At 58.5% G+C, this 26,176-nt stretch overlaps 1 protein-coding gene across 5 annotated transcripts in view; it reads left to right on the top strand.

Moving 5' to 3' along the window:
• AGAP1 (ArfGAP with GTPase domain, ankyrin repeat and PH domain 1) overlaps positions 1-26,176 on the top strand; it is a 389,946-nt gene that overhangs the window by 277,725 nt on the left and 86,045 nt on the right. For 3 of the 5 annotated variants that reach the window (XM_090285113.1, XM_090285104.1, XM_090285109.1), the window contains 2 exons: positions 2,494-2,655; positions 24,935-25,096. In XM_090285113.1, the coding sequence (XP_090141239.1) occupies positions 2,494-2,655; positions 24,935-25,096 (324 nt within the window). The remainder of the gene's footprint in view (positions 1-2,493; positions 2,656-24,934; positions 25,097-26,176) is intronic. The other 2 variants (XM_090285119.1, XM_090285112.1) reach the window with 1 other exon arrangement.

A 26,176-nucleotide genomic window follows, 5' to 3' on the forward strand; every position in this document is an offset into this window, starting at 1 on the left:
GCGAGAACACAGGGCCTAACCTGCGTACAGGCTGTGTATCCTCAGTAGGCTGTTAGTGCTTAAATTTGGGGGGAGTCAAAAGCTACTCATGGGTTTTTGACATCATGGGGGTCCAGCGACCCCAAGCCCTGCGTTGGCTAAGGGTCCGCTATCCGTCGAATTCTGAATTGCGATCTTGTCCCAGGCTCGCGCTGTGTGGTGTGGTTCTCGCCCTTGGTGCTGGGCAGCTGCTGGGGGGCGGCGGGCCCCCCTGCGGCTGATGGGCATGTGTACGGCAGGCTGGGGGAAGCTGCGGGGTGCTGCCGGTGAGTTGTGGCCCCTTCAGAAGCCGACGAGCGTGTAGGCAGTACGTATACAGGCCCGTGGCTGCCAGAGAGTCGCATCCTTCAGGTGATGCCAAGAGCCGCAGGTTTTTCAGATGAAATCTCCCAAATTAATTACACTTTTAAAAGGAAGTTCTCCTCCTCGAAGCAAAAACGCAGCTGTGAGCTCAGCCCAGGCTCCCGGCCACACGTCTGTAGATCTGTTTTAAAATCTTGCCCTCCTAACGTCCATACCCACGCCTTCGTTCTGCCAAAACTTAACATATTGTTTCCATTTAGTGCAGCAGCTGGGACTTGAGTGTGGCTGGGGTAAGAAGACCCTCACAGGTCAGAGGGCTCACAGAAGCAGCTTTCTGAGGGGCTCTGCAGTCTTGGGGGGCCTTGTACAGGTTCTGCAGCCAGACGCCAGGAGCACACAGTCTGGACGGGCGTTTCTCCGGCCCTGAGATCCCACTCTGCCTCCCTGGGGGCCCCCTCGGGAGCCAGACCCCAGAGCTGCTCCATCAGCAGGTTCCAGGGTTAGACTTGATCTCAGAATCCCACGTGGCAGGCGGCTGGAAGGGCGAGAACTGGTGGACCGGCCGCAGATACGAGATCAGCATCGTCACAGTTTGACGTGAGAAGGGACGTGAAGGAGCCTTTCTCTCCAGCGCGTGTGTGGCCCGGAGATGGGCCTGTCCACCTGAGCTGAGCTCGTGGGCGGGACCTCCACTGGAGCACCTGCTGTCCCTGAGCGCAAGTCCAGGTTGACTGGGCCGTCCTATGTGCGGCGGACACTGATCTGGAGCGGGGCCTCGGGCAGGCAGCGGCCCACGCGCTGAGAGAGTGCTCTGCCCCTCAGAGGACCGTGTCGGGAGGCTGTAGACTGAGGTCCCCGGGGAGCCACCCCCCCCCCCAAAGAGTGGCATGTCAGGCTTGAGTGTCATTCTGGCATCATCAAACCAAAGACGGACAGGAATTCACTTTTGATTTTTGAGGTGTGTTGGCCTGTGTGCCTGCAGCTGGTTTGTGGGCAGGTCCCAGACTCGATCAGGACTCGTCAGGCACGAATGGGCGCCGTAGGGAGGAGTCTCCTGCGTGTCTTCTCACCACGCTGCAGGTGTCCCCGCGGGCAGCCGTGGGCCGAGGCTTGCCTGTATCTTCTCATTCCTGTCTCCACCAGTTCTGTCTTTCCGTTTTCCTTTCAGCCGCCCTAGAAATGTCGGCAGTGCCCTGGAGCCTCTGCTGGGGACAGGGAAGGGGCCCCGGAGCCCCAGGAGGGGAGGTGGGAGGGGCCTCGGCCCGAGATCGATCAGCTCCGATTGCTGGGTGTGGGGAAGAGAAGGCGCCGGCCCACACCGGTTGGTTCAGAAGCGTTTCTTTTCAAAAAAATTTTAAACTTCATTAGTTCTAAACCGAAACGGCTGGAGGAAAGTTTCAAAGAGACCTAATACCTTTGAAGATGCGCACGCAGATCTCACAAACAAGCCCACTAGCAGCGCGGTGTGAGCGGCCGAGCTCTAGAGAAAGGGCACGCAGTTAGTTTTGAGTCTGAAGTTGGTGTCACCGGATGGTCCTGCGGTTTGTTGTCCAGCAATCGGCTCAGGTCGCTGAGGTGCCGGGGAGGCACCACTCATCCCGTCCACGTGCGCCGTGACGCGGCGAAGGCCGCTTTCCTCTGCTTCGCCTTCCCACAGCTCGGGTAACATGCCCGTCGGAGAGGCTGCATTTCCTTCCACGTGGCGTCTCGGAGCCTTGATTTGTGTGGATGGTCAAATACGTCTTCACTGGCACCAAAACCCACTCCCGGTGGGCGATCAGTTTCATGCCCATGGACGCTGCCGGGCTCCTGGAGGGTCCCCCGGCTGCCTTTTCCCAAAGCGGGTCCTCGCTGCACCCGGGCTCCCTCTAGGTGTGGCTGTGCTGCGTGTCTGTCTTTGGGGTCGATTTGGGAGCGGTCGTCGGAGGCGTGAGGACCCTTCACCGGGGTTTGCCAAGCACCAGGCTTCGCTCCGCCCTCGCGCTCCTCCCAGATGCTGCTCTGTGTGATGCTTCCGCTTCGCACGGGCAGCACCGCGCTGTCTTGGCCCCGGGGCCCACGGCGGCCCACGCGCCGGCCCCTTAGACTAACTGGAGCTGGCTTCAGGGGTCTGCGGTCTGCGCAGTGTTCACCTGGCTTGTTTATTCCTAGGGAGTGTCGCTAGTGCGTCCGGGTCTCAGATGGCCAGCGGCGGCATCAGCCTGGGCTCCTTCAGCGGCCGACCCGACGGCATGCAGCAGCGGTCCTACTCCGTCTCCAGTGCCGACCAGTGGAGCGAGGCTACGGTCATTGCAAACTCGGCCATCAGCAGTGGTAAGAGAGGACGCGGCCCCGCGGCCCCCGGGGCAGGCCAGGGGCTTGGCGCGACGCCCCAGGCTCTCCGCAGTCCGCTCTGTGGGCGGCCCCGTGGGCTGCGCGTCTGCCCACCCATCCTGCCCCACCTCCCGTGGGCAGTGTTTGTCCTGATGGGCCGCGTCGCCAGTCGGCTCCCTTGTTCCTCTTTGGTGCCAGGAGGAGCGGCTGTTCATGCTCACTCGGCAGGTTAGGAAACTGATTTGGCTGCAGCAGACAGCGCAGGTGTCTCGCTCAGGCTCCCGTGACGGGGCGGTGGCAGGGCTGGAAAAGAACTCGCTTTTATGCCCCTGGGCACACCCCCTGCACTGTGGCCTGTGCCCCTGCATGGCTGCTCGTTTCCTCTTGTTTGGGGGGTTTCCATCAAAGGAAACACAGAATTCATTCTCCTCCGTGTTCCAAGATTCCTGCTATATCCTGGAGATTTTGGAGGGTCTCCCCGCCTATTTTTGTGGGGCCAGCTTTTTGGGAGACACACATGCACCCTGGAGACTGTCCTGCCATATACAAGGGCGGAATCAAAAAAAGGAACAGAATTACCTTCTGGAGGGCAGGCCCCTTGTCGTCCAGACTTCGCCCACTGGGTGGGTGTCTAGGAGCCCCTCTGGATCTGTGCACCAGCTGGCGTCGTTGTGAGAGGCTGCCTTCGGCCTCGGTGAATTTCTTTTTGAAGACCCGACACGTTTGTCCATTTCATGACGGGTGATTTACGGACGCATCCACCCACATCATGCTGAGTGTTGAGCAGTTTTTGACCAAAAGGGGCATGATCCCCGTGCCCCACCCTCCCTATTCACCCCATCTCGCCCTGCATGACATTTTTTTGTTGTTTCCCTGGATGAAAAAAGTCCTCAAAGGAAAACGTTTTGCCTGTGGAAGAGGTGAAACAAAAAACAGCAGAAGCACTAAAAGGCATCAAAATCGACAAGTTCAGACGCTGTTCAGAGCAGCGGGAAAAAGTCTCGGTTGGTGTACAGCGAGGACTTTGAAGGAGACTGCAGTTTAAACACCGGAGAATAAATACGCCATGTTTTATAGCTACGTTCCTGGTTTTGGGGTCCCCCCATGTGCAGACACGAATCTAGCAGCGCCAGGCTGGCCCGGCGTCCTGCTCCCGGCCTCGCCGGGGGCGCTGTGCTATGGCCTGTTCGCTGATGCTTAAAGGAATGCCCACAGTCGTGCGCCGTCTGGCTGTCAGATAGGGCTTTGGAGTCCCGTCGGCCTAAGTTGTTCTGATTAAAAGACGCAGCATCGGGCCTTCCTTGTCCACCCAGCAGCTACTGCCGCCAGTACACGCCATCCGTGCTCCTGGTGACCCCACGCCCAGCCTTAAAGAAAGACGTCCCCAGACCAAGTGAGGAGGAGCCAAGGCGTCCGGAAGGGCCGCCCCCCAGGAGGCCCGGAGAGGCCGGCGGCTCGGAGCATGCATGTCCCGTGGCCTGTGTGGCCTGCGTGGTCCGTGCCGGCTCGCCCATGAAGGTGCTGCGGGGAGTCTTTCAGGCTCTCCACCTTCCGTCTGAAGTTACGAAGATCCCTTGAGAACCGCAGTGGAAGGGGCCCTGTGTCACTGTGAATTACTCCCTTGTGTGGGACGTGTGTGCATTCCCAGCTGTCACCAGCCTGGGCGGGCCTTCCCATCCCACCCATGGGTGCCCCTGGGAGGCCTCAGCGGGCCCCTCACTACAGGAGCCTCTGTGTTCCCCCCTTACGGTGCAGTCCCCAGGGGCACAGCGCACGCACACCTGCTGTTGTCGTCAGAGTTGCGTGCGTCAGGAGGAGCGGGCTGTCCACGTGTATAGTTACATTGAGGTGCACTGACACATTGAAGTGCCTTGGTTTTCAGTTATGTCAGTGCTACCAGCTGGTTGGGGTTATGCTGTCGCCCCCTTTCTGTGGCGGGGCTCCTGCGCTGGGGGGTGGGAGGGTCTCTGAGCCCGGGGCCTGCGCACGGGGCCGGCCCCGCCTTCCGAAGCTCCTCCGCGGCGGAGGGAGAGGGGCTGAGTCACCCAGGAGCCTGGTTAGAGCAACGGCAGCTGGTCCTGCTGCTCACGGGCTGTGGACGTCACCCCCCCGTCTTTGCCCTCCCCGCGCTCGGGGCACTTCTGTAGGAAAGGTGTTGGCAGCGGCGTGGGAATCTGAAATCCATTCTATACGACCTTCCCTCTGCACAATCCTGTCCTTGACAAAGACTCGCTGGGTGACCTGTCCCCACGCCACCGGAGCTCTCTGCGTCTGGTCACATCCATGCACGCCATCCTGCTGCACCGCTGCATCCAGAAAAGACGTCACTTCCAGACCCTGGGTGTGGTTGGACGTGTCTTTCCACAGAAGTTGCTCGCCTTGGCCTGTGCGCATGTATTTACCAAGTGTCTCTAAGAGAATGAGGTCCCTGCGTGGGATGCCGTCTTTACCTTTACACAGTGATTTCTGTGTGTTAATGCCCCCCGGGTCACTGTTCTTACTTCATGTAGCCATTGGGGGAACACTGGAGAGGCTCCCTGGCCTGACAAAGCTCGAACCCTGAACGCGGGAGACAAGAAACCCAAGTCTGTGGCCCGGTCTCCACCTGCGGGGGGGCCCACATGGAGACGCCGAGAGAAAGCCGGGCTGAAACTGTGCAGGTAGAGAGTTAATCAAGGAAAACTTCCCAAAGAGCATCAAACTTGAGCGATGCTTAAAGAGCCAGATGGGCCTTTTTGTGCAAAACCGCAGGAGGAGGTTGTTATGAGCATTGAGGCAATTTGGAGCGAGACTTGGAGCGGAGGCGGGGGAGGCCGGGAGCCGAGGGGCTGCCTCAGAACGGGAGGCGGGAGGTGCGAGCTGGAGGAGAGCGGAGACGGGCGAGGGCCTGAAGCTGCAAAATTAACCCACGTCTTCTTTGAGCACCGACAGCTGACGTTTTAAATAGCGACACCCAGAAACACAGCAGAGGTGTTCTTCCTCCAGTTGTTCAGGGTTCTTCCCTCGTGCCTGTAATTTCTGAGGACTGATGGAATGTCCTGCCCTACGCGACATTACAAGGGACACAGCAGTAGTGGTAGGAACAAGAGCCCCCATGCATTGTCGTCTCCCTGTGGACCCCGGCACTGCCGCTCGGGCCGCCGCTGCCGCCATGGGCTCCGCTTCCCGGGTGGGAGGACGCTGGTGCATAGAGATCCAACAGCGCTCGTCCAGAGTCACATCCGATTTTAAGGGGTGCAAACTCAAGGGGGCCTCGTTCCAGACCTGAGCTCTGCGTCTGGAGATGTGCAGCCTAGAATGCGGGTTCCCAGGCCCCGCTCCGACCCGACGCAGTCAGAACAGGCGGGGTATGGCGCCGTGCGTGGTGACAGACCCTCCCCGGACCCATGCCACAGCCTGAGCACGACCCTCTTCACTTCTGCTCCTCAAGCGGCGCCTGGACCGAGTGACGTCTGACCGCCCGGAACGGGCTGCAATGTGGAGTCCCAGCCCCCATGACGGATGGCGTCGGAGCTGCGTGCCACCAAGATCCTGGGCGATTCGGGGGCCCCTGAGGGCTGAGAAGCCCTGTCTGCCTGTGGTGGGGGTAGCGTCCTGGCCTCCTGCCTTCATCGATGCGGCCAAGTGGCCAGACCCAAGCCATTTTTAATGAACATCAGGGCACAAGATCTGACGAACGACTTCAAGAAAACGCATTTGTGAACGGCTTTCAAGACCTCGGCTCGGGCCCCCTCACTCCCTCCCGTGCTTGGGAAATAATCACAGAAGACACAAACAGGGCTGAGCGCTTTCTGCAGAGCGTTTCCTTTTAAGTGGTCGTGATACAGGCCCCACCCTTTTTTTTTTTTTTTAATCATTTTTATCTTTTTACCCCGAGCCTTCGGTTCGGATGTCGCAGTCACGAAAAGCTTCCGCTGCGCTAGCAGCAGGGACGCGAGAAGCTAAGCAGCTTTTGAATTCAAATGCCCATGAATCGGTGAATATGCTTTTATTGTAAAACTTAATAATAATAACAACATTGGGATTCCATTTTCCTCTGGCCCGTTGTCCACAGTAAATTAAGACTTTGGCTCCAGAGAACTTTTCAAAGTCTTCCCCACTATACGCAGAGGTGCCCTGGGGGCTTCTGTCCCTTAAGCAGCCCTGAGCAGCTCCTAATGAGACAGATCGCTTTGTAGTGTGCGAAACCGCGGGGCAGGCGGTCCTGGGTAAATGGAGGGGGGAAGAAAGGAGGGACCCGTTCCGTGCGCTGGAATTCCCCGCTGCTTTATGGCTGCTGCCGCCGTGAGGTTTTGCATTTAAGGACCTGAGGCTGAAAATTAAACGTCTAAGGTAATTTGGCGTCGCTAACATGAGACCGCATCTGCCCTCGGAGAAAACCCAGACAGCCCCGCTCGGGGTTTCAAATTGCCGTCTGTGAGTTGCAGGCAGCGCGGAGGGCCGGGCCCCCCTCCACCCAGCGCCACCCGCCGCTCCGCGCCATTTTTTCAGCGCACAGACGCATTCATCTCGGGCCTCTGCGTTGGAAAAGGCTGTTCCCGTAGCCCGTGAAAAATTAATTTTTTTACATTTTTTTCTCCCTCTCCTAAGTGTTTGACAGAAGTAATTTTTGCAGCGAGAGAGAATAAAAACCAGTGGCTGTAAATCCCTGTCCGGGAACCCCTTGTGCAGATTCTTTATGGACCCAGAATTGATCTACATGTCAGAACCTGTTGTGGCTGAAACTCTTTATCACCGTGGCGGCAGCGGGGAGTCCGCGAACACCCACTTATAATCCTGGGCGAAAGGGATCAGTGTGTGCAGTCAGTGAGGGGGCAGCTGAGCCTTATTGATAGATTCAGAACAATTATCTCTGCAGCAGCTATTGGCTGAGGGTTTTCTCGAATCTTATTGGGAGCGTGTGCTTTTTTCTTTTTTTTTTTTTTTTTTTTTTTTTGATTAATCATTTTCTCTATAGGTAATTTTCCCTAGAAGTGCTAGCTCAGAGTTAGCATCGCCGTGGTAGCAGGGGGAGACTCCAGGGGGTCATTTGTAGCGCACTTGGCTGTCATCGCTCACTCCAAGGCCAACTGCCTGTGCGGTGCGTCGCACCTGTGCTGGGTCCAGCCCGGCGCGGGGACTCCGGGAGCGCCAGCCTTGGCCCCGGGGCCTTCACTGTGGCTGTTGCCAGGGCAGCCAGGCTCCCCGCCCCTTGACTGGCAGGCGGTTCTTCTGGCCCCACCCCCGCGCTGATTGCTTCATTCCCGCCGGTCATCTTCTCCCGTGCGCGCTGGCCGTCACCGCCAATACCGCGTGGCTTCGAATGCGTCCCGCGCAGCCCGCCTCCAGCCGGCCACGGTCCAGCCCGTCAGCCTCGAGTATGAAACCACATCCATCTTCCCTCTTTACAGGGAAGTCATGTGTGTGCTCACACACACACACACACGCCCTTCTGACCGGTCCCTCTCATGTCCTGTCGCAGGCGCTGGAGTGCAAGGCTGAAGCGTGTGCGCCGTGGCTAACCCGTGTTTCCCCACAGGGACCGTGTTTGTGCAGGGCTATTTGAAGGACAGGTGAGAAGCATGCTTTTCCCCATTGGTGTTGATGAGCCAGCCCTGGGGGCGTCAGCACCCCGCATCGGAGGTTCCCAGGCGCGAGCTCCAGCTGCGGGTCCCTGCGCTGCGTGCCATTAGCTCATCAGCTTTGACTGTGACATTCTGGGCACTTTGTCCTCCCCTTGGGCGGTATGCCAGCAATTGTAGGAGGTGGCCAGCAGGTGGTGGTCGCAGGACGCTCGCGAGGGGAGTTTCACGAGGGGAAAGGAGAACCTGCCACGTGGGCCTTCTTGGTCGTTACCTGCCTCCGTGTCAGGAGCCTGACTCCTAACGCGCATTTCCTGAGGATCGTTGTCCCCGTTTGGTCATTGAGGTTCCAGAAGGCTGGGATACTGAACACCCTCGTGACCGGGAGCCAGAATTCAAGGCCAGGGCTTTCTGATTCCAAAGCTTATCAGGTCCCCTCTGCTTTTCCGTAGAGAAATGAGTGCTTCACGTTAAAACACTGTCTCATAAAAATTGTTTATCTTTTTATAAAGCTTGCTTTTTAAGGACCTAGAATATAGACAGACAGGTTCCCTCGTCTTGTTTATTCTCGTTCCTCCCAAATCTTGGCTGCCGTTCAGAAGCCGTTCCCGGGGGGCTGCCCGCCTTGCGCCCGGCACCGTGTTAAAGGGCCCGTGGGCTCTCCTCTCTCAAAGCCGGGCACTCCCTGCCTCAGCGGCACGGCCTGTTCCCCTCCCCGGCGAGCCGCCTAATTAAAGGGATGACCCCGGCCCCGTTCCCGCTCGGAGCCCGCTGCCCTCTCTCAGCACGCCGCCGGGGAGAAAGCAGGCTCTTCCTAGGGTAACTGGCCACAGGGGGTAACAGGTATGTTTTTCTTCCTCCCAATCAGACTTTCTGTTCTTTGTACTTTGTCTCCTGAGTTCCTTCCGATCAGCTATTTCTAGCAGCAGGTGCTGACCAGGGGAAGCGCGGGCCCAGCCTCTGAACGGGGAGCGCTGCGTTTCCTGTCTGAAGGCCAGCAATTCTCATTTTCCCGGCAACAGCCGAGAAAGCCTTTAAACCAGACGGCTGAGCGGGACATTCTTGCCAATTGCTGTTGTACCCGGACCATGTCTCCCAGCCCCTCTGCCCTCCACATCTTCCTCTAGACCCCCTTCCCCCCAGGGGACACTGAAGGGTATCTGGAGACATTTTTAGGTTGTCACAACTCGGTGGGGGAGGGGGGGTGCTGCTGGAACCGAGTGGGCAGAAGCCAGAGCTGCTTCTCAGTGATCCGCAGTGCACAGGCCCGCCCTCCACAATGAAGACTGATCCGGCCCGACCCCAAGTGTCAGGAGTGCCGAGGTCCGGGCACCCTGCCCTGGACCATGAAGGCCAGCCCTGGGGTCCCTTGCAGCCACCGTTTCCATGTTCCACCATGAGTTAAGTATCCGTCCCAAAGGAAAGGAAGCCCGCCTCCTCCCTGCCACGAGGCAGCGCCCTGCCCCCAGGGAGTCAGACCGGCCCCCAGGGCGGCAGGAGGGGGCCCGGTGTCACAGTCCTGCTGCTCCTGCCGATTACCGTGGTAACATGCCGTCCGCGGGCCCCCTGGGGTGAGACGCGTGTGAGCCCCGTTCTGGATGAGGAAACGGGAAGGGAGCCGTCACATGGGCACCATGTGCCAGCTGCCAGGGCTGGGTCGGTCTCGGGCTGTGTCCTAAGGATCACTCTGCTGTCCTTGTCCCCCCACGCCCTCAGCCCGGGCGGCGGGGCTCCTGACCCCTGTGTGAGGTCACGTGCATGACACCCTCGGGCGGGCGCCAACCTGACACCCTCCGTACTAAGGAAGGCCCCCGAGCGGGTGAGGCTGACACAGTGAGGCTCAGCCTGAGGTTCCGGAAGCCAGTTGTCCACGTGCGGGACAGGGCACGACACAGCACGTCGCCCAGGTGCCACGGAGACCCCTGCCCTGAGACAGCGGGAGCTCCGCCCAAACCACACGGGCCCGCGGGGGTCTAAGCCGGGAGGGGTCCGGAGCAGCGGGTGGGGAGGTAGAAAGGGTCAGACACCCACATCACGTGGGAGGGGCTGAAGAATCGGGGTGGGGGCTCCGGGCAGGCTCAGACCTGGCTGTACAACCTGCTCTTGAGGGTTCCTGGGGCCGGGGGCTGGAGATGGGCTTCATTTGCCCTGGAGTACAGGGTGGGAGGAGCCCGGGCACTGGAGTGTTCCCGAGGATGTTCATGTCCAGCCAGGATGGAGGTTTCTGGGGGTGTGAGCCATACGCATGAACGGTGGTCATGAGTAAGGAAAAGAGCCTTGTTCTGTGTGCATCCAGAGAGCTGGACTAGGAGCACTGGGTCCGCATTACAGGCAGGACGATTTTGAAACGAAGTAGCGGGAAGTAATCTGGTAGTGTAACGTTTCAGAATGACTGTTTCAGACTTCCTCCTCTGGCCTCTGCTTTCTCCAGCACCTGGTGACCCTCCTTGTGCGTCACCAGTGTAATAGGAGAGGGACTCACCCACCCGGTCTGCTGCCTGTGTGGACAGGAACCAGGTGGCCTGTCCTTGCGCAGGGCCATCCCTCCCCGCTCTGGACCCATCGCCTCTCGTCTCCAAAGGGCTCTGCTCCTGCAGGTCCCCGTCTCCATCCTGCCCCACTGCGGCCCCTCAGCTGTGGGATCGTTCCTCGTGCACACGGCCCACTCGGACGTCTGTCGTCCTGCCCCGCGTGCGTCTCTTTCTGGGCTCCTTCCCCCCGCGCCTTCCCAGACAGCTCTCTGTCCCCCCCAGCCCATCCCCATCCGCCCTCCCCCCAGCACTGAGCAAACTGCTGTCACCCATGACCAGACTGGCCAGCCCGTCTGTGCCGGAGCCCCGTGGTCCCCTCGGCACCGGCCTCTGAGCCTGGTGAGCCCACGGACCTGTCCCTCCTGCTGGCGTCATCTCAGGGCTCCTCTGGGACAACAGGCTCTCTGCTGGACTCGGTCACTGACGTAGCTCAGGACTGAGCCTCCCCCCTCTCTGCGCACGCTCCTTGGGACACACTCGGGTTCCCGTGCCGGCCTTGACTGCTCGCTCCCGCATGGAACTTGGAAGGCTGTGGGCACCTCAGGCTCCGGGTGCTCGGAGCAGAGCCCCAGACTTCACTCTGCAGCCGTGTGCTCCCCAGCCTGCCCGCCATCCCATCCTCCCAGGAGCTCGGCCAGAGCTGCTCCCACGTGTCCTCTCCACCTGGCCTGGCGGAACCGGCGCACGTGGTCGGTGCCCTGCACTTGAGCTCCCAGAATCCCTGCAGGGTCGCCGCTCAGCTCCCACCCCCCGCCGGGTCCGTGCAGCTGTGCCCCTCGGTCCTGGCTCCCTCATCTCCTGCCTCTTAGTCCTGCCCCCATGAGGCAGGCCACGCTCACCCTCAAACAACAGAGGGCACTCGGGTTGCCGGCTCCCCCACACAACACTAGTGGCTTCTGCTCACGGACTGTGTCTGATCTTCTCTGTCTGGCTGACGAGGCCCCCGCTGGGGGCCCCTGTTGTTCTTCTGGAGCCCCGTCTCCCCCCTCACCCCCCAAGTCCTGTCTGCCTGGCTCCAGTCCCCACTCTGCTCAGCTCCTGCATGGCCTTGTGACCCCAGATGGCCTGTCACACCCCCTTCTGCCCACTTCCCTGGGTTTCTTTTCTTCGTATTTTATGGAGACCTGGCTTACACGGGCCACCTGCTCGTCCCTTACCCAGATGGAAGGGGGCGCCCTGCCCCCACTTTCTGTCCCGTTACCATCTTGTTTCACCTTGTTTCCTTCTTTGCGTTCACTAGAATGTCTCCAAAGAAGACGGGGGCAGGGCGGGCACTGTGGGCTTACAAGGTGAGCGCCACTGCCTCTGCCAATTTGCTGGGCCGAAGTCCTTTGAACGTTTAAGATTAAGTGCTTTTCTAATAAAACGCTTTGGCGGTGCCCTGAGGACCGATCCCTAGCTCCGCAGGTGCCCTGCCAGCAGCACGTGGATGGCAGCGGATACAGTTCTGGCCTCACAGGGGACTGTCACCGGCATGTCGGGCACGTGGATGGTGGTGGATACAGTTCTGGCCTCACGGGGGACCGTCACCGGCACGTCGGACATGCTTTTAAAATCGGCAGGAGAGTCCAAAACGGAATTTCCTGCCATAGAGCATCGCAGCCCATCTCGGGACCAGCCCTGAAGCCAGTGCTGAGCAGGGGCGCTCTAACCTGGTGCATCTCCTGGCAGTTATGTGGTGTCCTTTACTCCATGAGTGCTGTGGGCGCCCTCCCGTGTCTCCCCCAGCCGTCCCCGGTCTGTGCAGGGAGGGGAGGGTAGACTGACCGTCAGTGAGGAAACAAGTCCGGCGGCTCGGGCGTCCGCGTTCTGACGTCACGTCTGGCGTGAATGTGTGATTACGAAGCAGTTTTTTCAGCTGAGACCGTAACGGACCATTTTTGTAGTAAGTACATGATCATGGGCCCTGGTGCCCAAGGAGGACGGATGCCGATTGGGCCCCAAATGCTGTGAGAACTCAGGAGGCTGGCGGGCATCTGGCCTGTCCCGTCCCTGTCGGGAAGTCTCCTGCGGAAGTGTCACTGTCACGTGCGTTTCTCGTCCCCACGGCATTTTTAGCGACGCCGTTTCTCATTGGCTTCAGTGCAGGAAAGCGTTACTTGCTTACACTTTTAAAGCTTCCTAAAACACAGAAGCTGCAGTTTTATAGAATTGCTCCGTATTTTGTGATTTCTTTTGGTCCCTCCAGGTTTAGTTGTAAATTTTCAATTTTAAGGTAATTTTTTGTTTTATTTTGAATAGTTTACTTTTTGTTGTATTTTTTCTCATTACTATCTATCCCCGTACCCTCTTCCCCTCCGCCCAACTCCCTCCCCCCACCCCGCAATCACCACACAGGTGGTTGTTTTTTAAAGCATCATTTAGCCCTGGCTGGTGTGGCTCAGTGGATGGAGCGTCAGCCTGTGAACCAAAGGGCCACCGGTTCGATTCCCAGTCAGGGCACAGGCCTGGGTTGTAAGCCGGGTCCCTGGTTGGGGGAGCGCCAGAGGCAACCACACACTGACATTGCTCTGCCTCTCTTTCTCCCTCCCTCCCTTCTCTCTGAAAATAAATAAGTAAATAAAGCACGACTGACTGTCCCAGCGTGAAGTCACACGCAGGGAGAGCGGAACACACAGAGATCCGTCAAAAAGATACGCTGCTTCTCCAAATGGAAAGAAAATTTCAAGTAACCTTTTGTAACATGAACACACCTGATTTTATAACATTGTTATTTTAAAGAATATAGGACTTTTTCTTGTGGTTTTATAGCGTTCTTGGGCCAGGAGGATAATTGTCTCCTGTGTCTGTGCTTTGCGTGGGTCCTGAGCCTGAGAACCAAACAACTTAAGAAATCTCGGTCATATGGTCTCTTTGCCGATTATTAGAGTACAGTTTGGTCAGATGTTTTTCAATCCTGCTCTTGCTTCCTATTTACAGAATTTATAAATACATGCAAAAAGGAAAAGGCCCAAAGGGCTTAAACATTTTAGGTAGCAGGAAGGAAGGAGCAGAATGAGGCTGGGGTAGGAGTGGTTTTAGAAATGCAAGTAATTGTGTGTGTGTGTGCGTGTGCGTGTGCGTGTGTGTGAGGGGGGCGGGGGGGAGGAGAGGGTGATGGACGGATACAGCTGATGGACGGATAGCTGTGTAGGGGTTGGTTGATCAGGGCCTTTCTCAAACCTTCTTGTGCATTTTTCTCTATTAGTATTTGTAGAGTTCCTTCGTTTTGCATTCTGAAACTTATTTCCGTGACCATATCTTTCATTACATCTTTGCTTCATTCTCTGACAGATAAGATTATTAACAAAAAGCGGTATTAATATTAATTATACAATGATACTAAAAATTTCATATCGTGGAGAAACGATGGTTATTTTAAATGACTTAAAATTTTACTCTTTTATGGGAAGAAACATTTAAAGATTATTTAGTTATAAATGCTATTTTAATTGCTACGTTATTTCCGCAGTGGGGCTTTAAAGCCTTATTACCGTGTCAGGTCAGGGTTTCTATGTATATTTCAGGGTCTCTTAAAGTGTGTTCTTATTTACAGGGAAACAGTTATAACTACACTAAAAACACAGTCTGGGGCTTGATGTTACTGATAAGGGTATCTCACAGGTCCCGCCCCGGTCTCCCATTTGGCTGAGTCCGAGGTTCAGGTCCAATAGGGGGGCTGCCCCAGCGGCAGCTCCTCAGCAACCTTACCGGTCCCTTTGTTCGGCCACCCCTCGGTTTATCTGGTGTTTGTCAGCAAATAGTTCCCGACTGGACTCTGAAGTTAAGGCTGAGATAGGCATTACCGCTTTAGAAACATTCTCTACATATAATCAGGAAACACCGTTGCTTCATGGAGTTCAAACTGTTAGGCTCCACGGTCCCAGAGATCAGAAACCCCACTTCCAGGCAGCTGTTGACGCGCGTTCATTTCACACCAAAGTCTGCATTAAGGCAGAAGCGAAATAAGCGTCTGCGCCCCCCAGGTGACCCCTCCGCAGCCTCCTTTCCGAGGGCTGCTCTCCTTTGACCTCAGACGTGCAGGGAACCCTGAGTCCAGAAGCGCCGCTCACGGCCTGTGCCAGACGCTTTCATGGTGGGAGCACAGAGGAAATGGAAGTCTGGGGGCACGTCAGGCCCCCGTCAATCAGAAGGCGGTGGCCGCGGCGGGCAGACCGGCAGGTCAGGCCCCCGGAGGAGATGTGTGAGGCTGCGCATCCGCCCGGGCCGCACGCTCGGGAAACATCACCGTCGCACGATCCCGCCTGGAGCCACCTGATGGGTTTGGGTTGTTACCTGAGCGGCCGCACCTGGCGCTCGTACCAGGGGTCAGCCATCAGGCCCCCCGAGTGCGAGTTCCTGGACAAGGACTCTTTTTAGAAAAAGCATCTGTGTGTCCTTTCCAATAACATTCCCTTTTCCTTGCGTTAGTTACGCTGTTGTTGATGTTTGAAATGCCTTCTCTGGAAGCATCAATAGTAAATGGACTGGTGTGAGAGCAGTGTCGCTCCGGCGCGTGTCTGGAACGCAGTGTGCCGCCGCCGTCCCGTGCGCCTACTCCCACTACGCTAGCAGGCCCGCCCCTTCTTTCTCGCAGTGCCAAACTCCGGAATTTTTGCAATAACGACTTGGCATTTCCTCCTCAATTATACAACACTGCGTCTTAGAAACGTTAAAAATACAGAGAAGCTTTTTGCTTAAAAAAAAAAAAGAAAAGGCCAAAAACTCCTACACTGAAGTATTAGTTTGGGGGCATCCAGTTCATCTCTCTGTGTTCTTATTTATTTCCAGAAGTTGAATGATGTTACAAGCGGCTTTAACAATTAACACGTCAGGTTCCCACGCTGTGTAAAAACAGTTCAGGAGTGGGAAGCACCAGCCTCCAGGGCCAGCAGGAGGGGCGGGTTATGAACTCCGGTGAACTCTGACCCGGGAGGGGGCAGCGTGGGGCCCTGCAAGGTTGCTTCCTGTGTATTGGGCCAGCCGAAAAGTCCACGTGGAGTCTTCCGTAAAACAAGAGACACACTTTTCATTTTCACCAATAACTTTATTGATTGGGATGTTTGGAGTAGGTCGGCTCTCTCCCGCGTGGTAGAACGTTGATCGTTCTCAATTAATGCCTCGGTTTGATCGCAATCAACTGCCTCTGGTCTGCCCGACCACTGAGCATTGTCTGGGTATTCCAGAGAAATTGGGGATCTCAGAAAGCTTCTGCGGGAACAAGAGAAGAGGGAAAGATTGTGTTCCTGAGAATTGGGGGCGGGCAGGGCTGGGAGGAGGCCACATCCGGGTTGGGAGGCTGGTGAGCCGTAGGGTCTTTTAACCTCACCCCAGGGGGCAGCAGGCACAGTGGGGAAGAATAGGAACCGTCTGTCCTTTGATAAAAAGCCAGCCGCAGATTCCGCTCCTGGGCTGCTGCTCCCGCCGCTGACCCTTCCATCCGCCCCAGGGGCCCGGGCTCCACTGAAGGAAACAGAAATGTCAGCTCTTATGTTGGGAACACCATCTGATCCTTCACTTTATCTGACAGCAGTTTCCCCAAGGATCCTCCATAACGTCCGACGGACCTGTACTGACAGAGTTTTAGCCGCGATAAAGAAAGGGCTTTAAACTCAAAGCAAATCCCTTGCAGGATCTCCACGCACTTGACTTCCTTGCACTGTATCTTTTTTGCCGGGACAGAGCCCGGTTTCCGGGAACGTCGCAGAGGGAACATGCTGAAACTATCGCGGTGCAAATGAAGTTGGTTCCTTTTTTCAAAGACTGTTCTAGAACTAATGCTAGAGCGTTCATTGCTTTTCATCCCAGGTAAGTTTAGTCCTAGTTTTCCAGCACCGCCATTAACGCTGACTGATGTCTCGTTCGGAAAAACGGAGAAGACGCCGTGAGAGCCGCCCGTCTGACCAGTCTCTCAGCTGCCGAGGAGGCTGCTCTGAACACAGCACCTCAGGGACGCAGCGCTCCCGTGTCTGCGGTCTGGAACGACGGCACCTCTCACGCCGCCCTCCTCCACGGGGGTGTTGATGGGGACACTTCCCGTGTGTGATATTTGACGGGTTTTCAGGCACGTTAACGGGGCCTGTGCTGTCGCAAACCTCTCCAGCACTGGCCAGGCCCAGGCCAGTTTTCTGACCCGAGACGGACCCGAGGCCGCCGTGGCCGCCGCATGGGACGCTTGGGGCAGGTTTTCGGGGCGGCTTCTCCGTTTCCACGGAACCGCTTCCCTGCCCAAAGCTTCCTCGTCGTCGCGATTAGGTTTCCTTCGAACTGCGTTCTCTTCTGCCATGTTTGGAAGCGACCGCGGAGTGGGGTTAAGATGTGGTGACTGCAGGATAATAACAGACCTGGGAGCACACGCCGGGTTGTCCCCGGCATGGCGGGGTACGCGCCCCGGCTGAGGTGGTTCGCTGGAGCGCCGCAGGTGGGGCGTTTGGGACCCCTGGGCACCGTCCACGGGATGTTTACGCCAGGAGGACACCCACACGGTCCCCACGTCCTAGCGGACGGGGCTCCTCGCGCGCCCCCCGCCACGCCAGCCCTCCGGTCCCCTCGTGCACGGGGCGGCCTTGGCCCCCGGGACTCAGAGCTCGCCATGTGCAGGATGCTGTCAGGCCCCCGCCGAGGGGGAGAAACCTCAGCCCCAGGTTTTGGGTGGAAACGGGGCAGCCTGCTGTGGTCTGCTCGCGTGCCCTCTGATGAGGGGACCCTCCCGTCCTCTCACCTGCCACGTAGTTGTGACCGGGTAAAAATTGTAGAGACAACGGTTCAGTAGTGTAGCCACAAGGGAAAGGCCGTTAGCATCTTGTGTTGACGCCACAGCAGGTTGATTCCAGCGGTCAGCGCACAGACGACCTCGGTGTCCGGACGTCTCCGCCGCAGGGGGCCCGGCGGCCTCTGCGTGGGGACATGAGGGGGTTGGTAATGTCTGGGTCTCCGGTGGGGGAGGGACAGGGTGACCACGCCCTGGAGTCTGTGTGTTCATAAAATACGCAGCACAGTCACGAGGCGTTAGCAGCAGGTGACCGGCATCCCGGAACTGAAGGAAAGAGAAATATTCTTAAAGCAGTCATCTCACGCTTGGATAAATACCCTCAAATCTAAGGCTGGAAGCTGTTTTCCTCTGTTTTCATCAGAAATGTTTCTTTGTTGGAAGGCGATGCAGGTGTGACAAGGGCCCCCTCGATGCCGCTGTAGGTGAACTGCTTTGAACCCCACTGACACCCGCACCTCCCTCTGCAGCCTCACCTGTCAGTGCGGCCTTGCGGCGGCCCCAGCCCGTGAGGCTCGGTGCTGTTACCTGAACGCTCTTTAAACCCAGACTGTCCTTCTGTTTTATTCGCCGCTGTTCCCCGAGGCCCTGGGAGCGCGCCCCCCGCAGCAGGCACAGGGAGTCACGTGTCCAGCCCGTCCCCTCCTGCTGCCCACGCGTGCCCTCCCCCACACACACGCGCGGCCTTAATGTGCAGCCGGGTCTCGCGCCTCACGACGCGCTTCTGCACCTGTGGTCCCGCAGGAGCTGGGGACGGCCTGCCCCCGTGGAACCCGACCTTCGGAGCCGCCCCACGGGCTGGGCTGGGCGGGTCCAGGAGCGAGGGAGCCCCGCTCAGCAGCCCGGAGCCCCCTGACTGGGGCGATTGTTAGGGCCCAGGTGCGGCGGGGAGGAATGGAGTCCCCGAGGCCTGCGGGGCCTCTTTCAAGTGGCCGGGCCTCCCCTGTGAGGCACCCGATACCTCGGAGCCGTCACCTGCTCTCACTGGGGCATGCCACCCACCGGCACTGCAGGCTCAGGAACCACAAGGGACCCCTTTCATTAGCAAACCACCTGTCCCGTGGCTCAGGAGACGGTCGCCAAGTCACGCAGAACCAGGGCTTCATTCCGGGTGTTATTTTAAATGTGCACAAGAGGTATAATTTATGACTTTGCCAGGTAGCATTTGATTCTGTCCCAACAAACAGCGTGGACTCCAGCATAGTGAAAAGGGACCCGTGATGCCTCAGGGGACTTGAGGTCTCTTTTAAAAGGAGATAAAATGTATCACTTTCCCGTGGTAACAGTTTCTTCTCCAAAGTGCCCAGGACTGTGAGGATTATAATTAATGCAGGTTTTTTAGCTGGTATTTAAATAATATTTTAAGCCTCTCGGTCTTAAATACACGCTCGTAGCCATGCCGGGTTTGGTTTCCTCCAGCGTCCCCAGGCTTTACCGCGCTTCCGTCTGTCTCGGAACCGCCTTTATTGGAAAGACCTTGCTGAGCGCCTGTGCTAGGTCCCCGGTGCCTGCTGGCTGCCGGGCACGCAGGACAGCGTTAAATGTCAGAGGGGTGCCGTCGCGTACGGGAGACTCCCCAGCACTCAGTGCAGCGCTCAGGGCCAAGGGGAGGGGCCGCCTGCTCAGCGTGGGGGCTGACGGGGGGGTCCGAGTGTGGGCGGGGCGGGGGGCGAAGTCCTCCGGCTGCAGGAGCACTGACGCCGGCTGTGAGCGCCACCATGGTTGGTGCAGCTTTCGTCATGGCTCATCCGGGTCTTTCTGACCCTCTCCTGGTTAAGCTCTTTCCCCTCAGGTTCTACTCTTCTGCATCTGGACTGTGTGTTTGCAGGTCGCAGTTCTGCGGCGAGAGGCTTCCGCTTGAACTCTCTGGACGATGGTTGTTTTAAAGAACTTTAAAGTGCTCCCATGTTGGCGTGGTTTTCAAGATTGAGGGTGGTGACAGCCTGCAGTGACCCACCACCCTGCCTCGGTTCCCCGCCCTCTGTGCGTTTCTGTCCCCAGCATTTACCGTCCGCGCGTGTGTGTGTGTGTGTGTGTGTGTGTGGATGTGTGTTGGTAATATCTCCTCAGTAGGGTGTGAGCCACGTAGCACAGAAGCTGTGCTCTGTTTCATCTCCTTCTGTCGCTGCGGCTCCGGAAGAGCCCGACCTGGGGACGGGGCCTCTGTGGTGGCGCAGCCGGTTGGCGCCACGCCGAGCTCGTGGTGAAGGGCCGCGCGGCCTCTGTGGGTGGTCTGGGGCGATGGCCTGTGCACCCGGCGTGGGGGCCGCTGTCGGCCGAGACGGGGCAGGGCAGTGCGGGCTGTGCGGCTCAGGAACAGGTGTTCAGGGGGGCCCTTTATTTGGCCCATTTTACCTGTGAAGAAACTGAGCTAAAAGAGGTCGCTCACCCAGAGTCAGGTGGCCAGGCTGGGTTTGCAGGTGCCCTTGGGATCCTGCAGCTGGGCCGGCTCCTCCTCATGGGACCTGCAGTGTGGCTCTGCTCCCCTCCGGGCCACCTGATAAGATGGTGCTGGGGGCGTGCTGGGGGCAGCGGCTTCTCCCCCGGGAGGCGGGCAGGGCGGCAGCGGAGATCCGAATTGGCCAGCAGCCTCCAGGCTCGGGACCCTGGCGGTTCGGGTGCTCCCGGCACGCTGGCGGGGACACATGGAACTTCCAGAAGAGCTCACAGCGGCACTGTGTTCCCGGGGTCCACGAATGTTCACCCTCTCGGGCCCCTGCAGAGGCATTGATTTCAAAAATTTGGACTTCACCTAAGCAGTAGAGAAACAATGAAGCAAACTAAGGCATACTCTGCTCGTTATGATGTGAAAAGAAATAATGGAGGTCGCTACCTTTGACCTTTAACCCTCGGTCGTTCAGTGAGACGGTATGCAAAAATCTCGGTCCTTTAGTGAGAGGGTACGCAAAATCAGATTGCCTCCTTTTCTCGGTCTGGGTTTCCGTAAACCCGGGGACCCCATCGCTCCCCTTTTCCAAACCACATGATGCGGGTAGATGCAGGGCCAGGATGTGCCGTCAGGGAGCAGAGTGAGCCCCGCGATGTGTTCAGCACCCTGGACAGAGCTCTGCAGCCTCTCCCTAGCTAACACCACCCTCTGAGCCCCAGAGGGGCCGCCCTGAGCGCAGTCAGCCATCTGGCTTCCTGAGACGAAAGACTGGAAATGTACGTTATCAAAGAGGGAGCATACATTTAATTAACTTCGCTATATTTAATTGAGTTTTCTGCAAGACACGCTGGGCCTCGCCCCAGCCTGCTCAGCCATGGCGCCGCAACGGCAAGCAGCATCTCTCTGTCCCCAGCGGCCACAGGCCCCAAACTGAGAAATGGTGGGGGCAGGTCGTGTAGGAAGAGGTGAGGCTGGAGAGAGAAGCAAGAGTCTCTCGAAACGGCCCCGTTTCCCCCGCACGGCACCGCGCATTTCAGCCGCGAGCAGCGTGCCGCCGGCTGACGTTCAGCTGGAGGACAGTCTGGGCTTTGGCCCTGAACTATAAAGCCCCACCCGCGTTCTCTTCCGCATCTTTCCCGGCACGTTCCCGCTCGGGCGTCGCAGATTTCCGCCCCCCTGGACCACGCGCCACCCACGCTTTCCCTCACCGCCCGCCCCAGAGGACCGGATGGCGTGGGAGCTGGCCGTCCGGCAGGAGGGCGCCCTGAGGGGCTGAGGGCATCTGCTGCCGCGGGTGAGACGGGAGCGAGGACAAGGCGGTGGGGGCAGAGGGAACAGCGTGCACCAGGGGGCGCGAGGGAGGGGCTGGCCGCCGGGATGTGCTCCCCCGGGACGGCGGGGGCAGGAGGGGCACAGAGCCAGGTCCTGGCAGGTGGCCGGAGGCCCGGGCAGCCACATCAGCCCCCTCCTGAGCTCAGCTCTGGGGCTCAAGTCTTGCACATGGCCTTCGGCTTACGTTTCTGAGTATCCGCAAACCCCGCACCCCCCACCCTCCGCTGGGACACCGACCCTGGGGCTCGCTGGGCGGACCAGCTGACTCGCTTTGTCTTCGTTATCTGACGGCTTTGGAACGTTTAACACAGCGACCGCGCTGTGGCGTTTTTCCTTTTTCAGATCAACAGCTTCCCTGCGATAAACCCTCCACCCACTTAAAGTGTGTGGCTCGGTGGGCCCGGTGTGTCCACTGCGGCGTGCGGCCGCCCCAACGTCAGCCGAGAGCCTCCTGACGTCTTACAGGGAAACCCCAGTTAGCGCCCGGCTTTGTGTCCGATCCTTCTCAGGCTTGGCAGACACGCTTCCGTGAGTCAGGCCCCGTGGACGCGAAGCCCAGGCTCCGGAAAGCCCTACGGGCTCAGCCTCGTTGTGAGAGAAGGAGAGAAAGAGAGAGAGAGAGAGAGAGAGAGGGAGAGAGGGACAGAGAGAGGGAGAGAGACAGCCGCTGTGACGAGCTTGGCCAGCGGGACGTGCCCCCACCCCGCCCCCCACGCGCTCTCCCTGAGCGCCCGCCTGGGGTGGCTCTTTCCTACCCACTCGTGGGACTCGGTCTAACGCTGAGTTGTCTCTTGCTCTCCCCCAACACCTGTCATCTTCCGTGACCCCCCGCCGTGTCCCCGCTGCCCCTTCCTCTGACCCTGCACACCTGCAGGCACGCACCGTGGGCAGCCAAGGGACACAGACAATGTGCGCGGCTCTGAAGCATCTTCAGAGACGGGGGTTCAAGTCAGCCTGCCCCCGCTGACAGCTCCCGTCAGAAGGGCTGTGCGGAGGCCGAGGTTTTGAACTTCACACTCGCTCTTTCACGGAGGCCGGGATGTTGTGATTTCCTCGCGTGGCTGAGGTGGCCTGTCCTTTATTTACCAGCCTGCACATACGTCTCTCTGAGCTTCAGAAGGCACGGAGCCCGCGTTCAAGGTCCAGATGGGCTGTCTGTGGCCGGCCTCGTCTTGGCGGGAGCGGGTTTTGATGTGCCGGCCCCTACAGTGACTTCATCTGAAGGTTTTAGAGGCCCTTAGCCGTCCACAGAGCCCCGCCCCAGCCCCGGCCCCAGCAAATTGTCCTGCCTTTGATCACTTTTGAATTCTTTTAATACCGAAAGAGAAAAGGTTTTTGCTGATGTGTGGTTTCTAATACTACTGAATGAGTAAGTCAGGGTGTATGCGAAAGTGAGGAGAACTGATACACACACACCTGTCCTTGTCCTTTTCTTTTTTTTCCATGAAGATGCCTGCTGCTTGTGACCGGGCATTTAATTCATTTGTCTCTTTAATGAGCCCCTAGGGAACTCAGCCAGCCCTCAGGGCCAGCAAGAGCCCCTCCAGACGGTGGGAGGCCCCTCTCCCAGTCAGAGTGATGGCAGGCGTCCCTGCAGAGGTCCCGGGGCTCCCTGAAATACAGGCTCCACATCTGGAGAGGGGCCTGACCTCTGACCTTGGAAGGGACTGGGGACATGCGTCAGGGGGCCCTGGGGCAGGGGTCGTAGAGCTCACTGCGGTCCGGATGTGGGAGCAGCAGGGAGGGCCGTGGGAGCCCCACGCACGGAGCCCAGTCTGTTCGAGAACCCGCCGGGACATCAAACACCAACCCACACACCTGGCAGTGACGGCTGTCACCAAGGCGAGCGCCCTGCAGCCGTCCATCAAAAACAGCCCAGCTAATGATCGGCTGGGCAGATAATCAGAGGAGAGTTAATTGTAAGGTGCGATATGGCATCTTGTCAGCAGAGATAAGTTGTCACGTTTTCCACTTGAGCTGAAACTAAATGATTGTAAAATAAGTTATGGGTGTCCTTGAGCCTGTCTGCCGGAATGATAGCTAAGAATCCATTCCTGGCCCATCCGTCGCGGGCAGGCTGCTTGATATTTATGCGAGCGGAGTGTTATTTTATCCCTCCAGTCATGCCTGTCAGCCCCCGAGTGCAGAGAGAGGCTGCTTCTCGGCCTCATACTTCACGTTCAGAGCTCCGGGGGGCTGCAGATTGTTACCGTTATTGCTCGGATTATATATTTTGGGGGGTGTACGTTGAACATTGATGCCCGATTGGGAGGAACCAGTGGCGGACTCCGAGCGCATGGGATGGCGGTGGACCGGCCCGTCCAGCGCGGCCCTGCACGGCCCGGGGCCCTGCCGCCCCATCAGCGCCGCGTCCGGTGTGAAGCGCGGCGGGGCGCTTGCTTTCCGAGTTGGCGGGCCTTTGCTCTCCTCGCCTCGGCCCTCCTGCCGTCGTTAACGCCGTCCACGGTCGCAGCCTGTCGTGGTGCCCAGTAATTGATAGAGTAAAACGCATTACCTGCAGGTGGTCAGGAGGCCCGGCGGCACTGCCAGGCTGCAGCCGGAGCTCCCGGACAGCGTCTGAGGCTGGGCTGTCGGGGCTGCTTTACCTTGAGGGCTCCCTTGTCCGGAAGGGGCGTCGTTGAGCAGAGAAGCACAGCGTGGAAGCCTCGTGCACTTGGATCGCTCGTATTTTAAACCGAGGAGTGTCGGCTGCTCTGGGAAGCGAGTTCTCAAGATCTGGAAGCCCCCAGCACCAGGCTCAGGGACCCGGTTAACCAGAAACTGTGGCCTTTCCACGTGAGTCCCAGGCCGCTGTTCCTGCCGGCCTCCTGCCACCTGCCGCGGCCACCCGGCCCGGCGCCTTGCCCCTCCTCCACCCGTGCCGCGATTGGCCTCCGCGATCGCCTGCTCTGGGCCACGGTTGTGGTTGGTCCTGCTGACCCCGCCAGCCCGCCGGGACCCAGCACGTGGGGTGCGGGAGCAGCGGCCTGTCCTCTCCCCGCCGTCCAGTCCTGCGCTGTGCCTGCCCCCCCGAGCCCGCCCACCGCAGCCGCTGATTCTGATTGGTCGCCGCGCTACTAGCTGTCCTTCCTCCCACAACGAACTTGGAACCCCACTTCCAGAGCCGGTTCCCCAGGGTGGGGAGCGTCGGCGGGGGTGGGGGCAGACAGTGGGGAGCAATGGGGCTCCCCCTTCACCCCCAGGGCCCGGGGGAAACCAGGACCTAGTTTGCGGTCTTGAAATTGGGCAAAGGATGGTCTCTGTACCCACCTGGGGGCCGGCGGCCCCGTGAGCAGCGCAACTATGCATAACATACAGCGAAACGACCACCTGGATAAGTCTAGTTGACAGTCATCCCCAGTTACAATGGTCCTTTCTATAACGAGAGCTTTGTGTGCCTGCTCCCTTAGCGGCGGTCAGATACACAAGACAGCGTTGTAAACAGTGTGTGTGCTTTCATTGCATTGACTATATTGTATTTTATAACTTAGTGGTTTTATAACCGGAAGTTTGTACCTATCTGCCACCTACGTGATCCTTCAGTACTGGGCGCTCCCGGCCCGCCACCCAGCAGCCTCAGGCATCACGTGCTGTGTAACATACATGCTGCTCCAACAGGAGATTCTCGGCGGGGCTGGATGGGACCGGGGAGGGCCGGGGTTCCGCTGTCCGTGCAGAGCGCTAACCCTGCTGTGTTCTGTCTTTCTGTCCCCGGCAGACACGGGGCTGGGCGATTCCCTGTGCTCCAGCCCGAGCATCTCCAGCACCACCAGCCCCAAGCTCGACCCGCCCCCCTCCCCCCACGCCAACAGAAAGAAGCACCGGAGGAAGAAAAGCACCAGCAACTTCAAAGCTGACGGTCTGTCGGGCACCGCCGAAGGTAAGGGCTCCCGGGACGTCAGGGTGAGTCGTGTGTGTCAAACCTGTCGTGTCATGTACCCTGAGAGCCACAGGAGGGCGCGGAGGAGGTCAGTGCGGGTGCGCTCTGTTTACACGGCGGCGCTTCAGGCCCTTGGGGCTGTCTCACCTCTGACTGATGCTCAAGATCGCTCCCCAAATGAGTTGTCTCACCTGCTGGCAGCTGTCACCTGGCAGACGATGATGCTGGTGTCACCTCTCTGCTTTTTGTGGCCACCTGGGCCGACAGTGTCCACCCCACTGAGGGTGCCATGTAGTCCAACCCTGAGGAAGACTCTCCTGCCCTGTTGGCAGACTTGACTCTCATCCTACGCCTCCCATGAGGCTCTGTCACTCTGGTGGCCCATGAACAGCCCAGGGGTCATGGCTCGTGTTGCATCTCCTTTGACTTGTCACGTCTTTGGTTTTCATTCCCTGTGGCACCAGACGCGTCTTCCTGAAGCAGCTCCTTCTCGTGGATTCACAGTTATTTCTCCACAGATACAGGGGGATACACACGCACACACAAGCACACACACATCGCGTTAGGTCAGGTGGAACTAATGCAGCTTCCATAAGCGAGTTACGGGCGCACTTCGGGGGGAAATTAAAACTCCCGAACACTGCTGGGTGACGCAGACTGTTATTTGCAAGGCCCTCAAAGGTGGAAGGGTGTGTTATCAGCACGGGTCCCACACACCCGGGACTTCCTTTAGAGCTTGGGTGCTGCTTTCTGTGTTTGCACCACGTTCTTCTGCTTGGTGGGCCGTCAGCAGCTCAGTGATGCTGTTAGATGTGGCAGTGGCAGAAAGCGGCCTGTCCCCTCCTGCGGTCCGGCGTGCGCCCGCGAACCCGCAGTGCAGACATTAGCAAGGAGAGGACGGAGCTCCTGGCCTGTGCGCCGCGTCGCGCCATCGTTCCAGACATAAAGAGGAGACCGAGGCCAGGGTGGCGAGTCGCTTGCGGGAGCCCCCGCGGTGGCATCTGAAGGCTAGGCTTCCTCCGCGGGTCTCTTACCATGTTGCGGCCCATAGGCTCCCTGCTAACACAGTCCACCAATGAA

This window comes from Furipterus horrens, unplaced genomic scaffold (assembly GCF_987537825.1).
Source record: "Furipterus horrens unplaced genomic scaffold, mFurHor1.1.pri manual_scaffold_1, whole genome shotgun sequence".
Classification (NCBI taxonomy): Eukaryota; Metazoa; Chordata; class Mammalia; order Chiroptera; family Furipteridae; genus Furipterus; species Furipterus horrens.